Source organism: Armigeres subalbatus, chromosome 1 (genome assembly GCF_024139115.2).
Source record: "Armigeres subalbatus isolate Guangzhou_Male chromosome 1, GZ_Asu_2, whole genome shotgun sequence".
Classification (NCBI taxonomy): domain Eukaryota; kingdom Metazoa; phylum Arthropoda; class Insecta; order Diptera; family Culicidae; genus Armigeres; species Armigeres subalbatus.
This window is the reverse complement of record NC_085139.1, coordinates 67,485,990-67,490,533: the sequence shown is the minus strand read 5'-3', so window position 1 is coordinate 67,490,533 and position 4,544 is coordinate 67,485,990. Positions and strand designations below refer to the sequence as shown.

The following is a 4,544-nucleotide window of genomic DNA, read 5'->3' as shown; positions in this document are numbered from 1 at the left end:
GCTGTTCGCCGTCACATACCCCCTCCCGTGAACGACTACGATGTTCTAGGCCAAGTTCACCCACTTCAGCGACGTCGAGCAGCGCCAAATTTACCGCTGGACGACGATGTAGTCCTCCAGCTGTCCGTACCCATGCTTGCCGAATCCTTCCATCCGCGCCAGGCACTACCTTCTCGATGCGTCCTCTTATCCATTGGTTTCGAACTCCTCCGTTCACGACGAGCACTAGATCGCCTACTGCAATATCCCTTACATTTTCAAACCATTTGGATCGCCGTGATATTACTGGCAGGTATTCTTTAAGCCATCTCCTCCAAAATCCGTCGGCCAAATGTTGGGCCAGCTTCCAGCTACTTCTCAGAGTCGTACGATACTCCGTTGGCAATACCGATAGCTGCTTGATACCACTAGAGCTCCCTAATAAAAAATGATTGGGAGTAAGTGATTCTTGGTCGGCAGACTCTAATGGGATATAAGTCAACGGTCGCGAATTAATTATTCCTTCAGCTTCTATGATAATCGTTTCCAACGTTTCATCGTCCGGTTTCCTGGTAGCTTCGAGGAACGTTCCTATGGCCATTTTCACAGAGCGGACCATTCTCTCCCACACTCCACCCATGTGAGGAGCTCCAGGTGGATTGAAGGACCACTTGGTATTGGTGTTGGTAAAGACTGTGGCTAGGGTCTGGTCGCGTTCTGCGATCTGCTGTTGCAGTTTATTGTTGGCGCCGTGAAAGTTTGTCCCGTTGTCGCTATATATTTCAGCTGGCGCCCCACGACGGTTAACGAACCTTCGGATCGCTAAGATGCAGGATTCCGTTGAGAGAGAGTGAGCTACTTCCATGTGGATCGCACGAATACTCAGACATGTGAACAAAGCAATCCATCTCTTCGCGTTACTTCTTCCTTGTTTCACCAGCACTGGGCCAAAGTAGTCAAGGCCGACATATGTGAAAGGGCGTACGAATGGAGTGAGACGTACTTTTGGCAAAGGAGCCATTGTTGGTGACTTCGGCACAGTTCTCCGTACACGACACCACATACAGCTCTTTGCTACCTTTGCAACTAATGCACGCATTTTCGGTATGTAAAAATGCTGTCTCATTTCAGTAATTGTTTCCCGATTTGCGTGTCTATATCGGCGATGAAACCAATCCACCACCAACCATGTTATTGTCGATTGTTGTGGAAGTATTGTTGGAAACTTGGCCTCGTATGGCACATACAAAGCTAGATCGAGCCGACCGCGCATACGAAGTACACCGTACTTATCCAGGAAAGGGCACAGTTTATAAATGTTGCTGGATTTTGACACCGTTGTACAATTTTTCTCGCTAAGATCTTCCACTTCACGCAGGTAGTAATCGTGTTGCGCTTGCTTCCATAAACTTCGCTCCGCCGCAGCCAATTCAGTTTGAGTGAGAATCCCCAATTCTAGTGGAACACCTTGTTGTCTTCGTTGTACGTTATCGACGAACCGGTGCACATACCCTAATGTTCGCTGAATTCGCTCCCAGCGACCAAAGCGAGCCAAGTTCACCATTGGTTGCGGGGTAGATCCATGAACGTTGCAGGATCTGATCTCTTCTACAGTCGGAGAGTTTTCTCGCTGTTGCTGTGGCCACAACTCTTCTGACTGGCGTAAGAATTCCGGGCCGTGATACCACACACCATTTCCACTCAGATCGGGACCCGTTCCCCACTTCGTTGCAAGATCCGCTACGTTTATTTTAGTGGGAATCCACCGCCATTCGTCTACTTCCGTTGTAGTTAAGATTTCTGCTATGCGGAAGCCCACGAACTGATGATATTTACGATGATCGGAATTTAACCATGCCAGCACTGTCCGGGAGTCAGTCCAGAGCACTCGCTTGGTTACTTGGAGATCGTGCATCTTTATAACACTGTTCAACAGTCGCGATCCAAGCACTGCCGCCTGAAGTTCCAAACGGGGAATGGAGAGCATTTTAAGCGGGGCTACCTTTGATTTCGCTGATACTAGCACAGTATCCACTCCGTACGAAGTTTTCACACGGAAGTATAGTACACTAGAATAAGCCGATTCACTCGCATCAACAAAAACGTGTATTTGTAGCGCGTTGTATGTTTCTTGGTTACCACCTGTGAAATAGCAACGCGGGATACAGATCGAGCTTAACTGCGGTAGATATCCCGACCACAATCTCCATCGTTCACACAAATCGCTGTTGATGGTGTCGTCCCAACCAATCCCAGAGGTCCATATGTCCTGCATAAGGATTCTTCCGTGGATTAAGAAGAACGTTATCAAGCCTAGAGGATCAAAGAGGCTCATAACAACCCGCAACACTTCTCGTTTCGTGGGTATGTGTGTTTCGACCAGTACATCCTGTAGACCTTTATGCAACTCCAGAGAGAAGGTGAAATGATCGCTGCCAGGGCTCCACCTCATACCGAGAATAGATTCAGAACATTCCTCCTTTCCTATTTGGAATAGTTTCTCCATTGCTGTTGATTGCGCCCCCACACTTTCGGCGATTTCCGGTTTGTTGGACAGGAAATTTCGTATTTCAAAACCGCCTTTCTCGTGGATTGTCTTCACTTCACGGCCGACTGTTACTGCTTCCTCTTTCGTTCCGAAACTGTCCAGATAATCGTCGACATAATGGTGGCGGATGATTGCGTTGGCCGCTGTTGGATAGTCATCGGCAAAATCCCGTGCGTTGCGATTTTTGACGTATTGGGCCGAACTCGGGGAACACGTGGACCCGAAGATTGCTACGTTCATCACGAATATTGTCGGTTCCACGTCCGGTCGGTCTCGCCACAGGAACCTTTGGAACTGTCGATCCTCTTCTCGTATCTTGATTCGGTGAAACATTTCCTTTATGTCGGCGGCTAAAGCATACTGGAACCTCCGAAAATTGCTGAGAACCGCTGGCAATGACGCCAGCATATCTGGTCCTTTTAGCAAGGAAGAGTTGAATGACACGCCGTTTACCGTTGCTCTCGCATCCATAATCAATCGAACTTTGTTTTTCCTCGGATGAGAAACGACGCCAAGAGGCAAATACCAGCATTTTTCTGGCTTTGTCGTGGTTAGCTCATATTTCGTTGCTTCGTGCGCATATTGCTTTTCAACGTAATCTAGTATTATTGTCCGTACACGTTCATATAGATGTTCATTATCGCAAAGCTTCCTTTCAAGATTACGGAGCCGCCTGTAGGCCATTCCATAGCTGTTGGGCATCTGCACGTTGTCCGCTCTCCAGAGAAGGCCAGTTTCGAACCCGGTGGAAATTCTCCTAGTTGTTGTTTCCAAATTTTTACGTATACGTCATTCTTCATCGGACTCTAAATGAGCTATTGACGATTTTACTCCAGAGTTATCCAACGCTACATAGTTCTGAACTATCTGGTTCAATTCTTGATCGTGATTGGTCCATCCTCCAACATGACACCCACAAATAATCGGGCCTACCTAACTATAGCGACAACAGTAGATGCACCAGCCAAGACGACATTTGGCTGCCATTGCGGCCCCAGTCACCTTCACGTATCTTCAACGGTATTGTGAGCTTCAGGTTGTCAAGACCAATCAGTAGCTTCGGTGCAACTTCCTTGTAATCGTTGATCAATAGCCCACGAAGGTGGGGATATCTTGCCGCTAGACCACGGTAGTTCAATGATTGCTTAGGGAGCATCAATTTTCCAACCGTACGAGCGTCGACGAGCTTAAATTGCTGATTTATTCGTGATCCAGAAATATCCACCAGCAGTCGTTGAGATTTGGATTCACTGCGTGTAACATTTCCTGTCCATAGCAACTGTAGTGGTTCACGTGGTCCAGAAATTCCAAGTTTGGAAGCGACGTCCTCTTCCAAGAGGGTAAGTTGAGAGCCTTCGTCTATAAACGCAAATATTTCGGCCTTCCCATTTGGCCCAAAAGGCTTACTGGCAACATTCTAAACAGGGAACCACCAGGAGCCTGCCTTTGGCCCCAATGACTAGTGGAAACCGCAACTGTCGTGGCCTGCGCCACTGAGTGTAGAAGGGTATGGTGCCGTAATCGGCAACCTGCAATTCCGCAGCCTTGCCAGGTCCGACATGGCCATCTACCATGCTGGTTTAAACAAGTTCTACACAAAGAGTTCTGGTTGACAATTTTGTGTCTTTCGTCGACGTTCAATGATCTAAACTGCTGACAATCGTGGACCCGATGGCCTTCCATTCCGCACACAGCACACGTCCTTTTTTGTGGTTTATCCTCATGGCTACCACTGTTGGAAGACGCGTTTTCCTCCTTATACGATACATCTGAATGAACCTGTACGAAACTGAGTTCCTTCGGTTTTTGTTGTGATTTGAATGATTTGCTTGCCGCATGATCATCCGCTACGTCAAACGCTAGCTCTACGATAGAGTTCATAAACGTCCCGAAAGTACTAAGATCGGCATCGGCTCTAGCACATTTATATGCCGCCCACTTCATTCTGTAATCCACCGGCAGCTTACTGACCAAGTCGTGAAGAAGAGCGGGATTCATTAGATGCGCATGTTGTTTT

At 47.7% G+C, this 4,544-nt stretch overlaps 1 protein-coding gene across 1 annotated transcript; it reads right to left on the bottom strand.

Moving 5' to 3' along the window:
* Positions 1–407: 407 nt before the first annotated feature.
* Positions 408–2,998, bottom strand: LOC134206241 (uncharacterized). The gene is made up of 5 exons (XM_062681939.1): positions 2,434–2,998; positions 1,167–2,121; positions 983–1,065; positions 462–921; positions 408–417 (listed from the first exon to the last, which is right to left on the bottom strand). Exons 1-5 carry the CDS (start codon positions 2,996–2,998, stop codon positions 408–410), a joined length of 2,073 nt encoding a protein of 690 aa, XP_062537923.1.
* Positions 2,999–4,544: the final 1,546 nt, after the last annotated feature.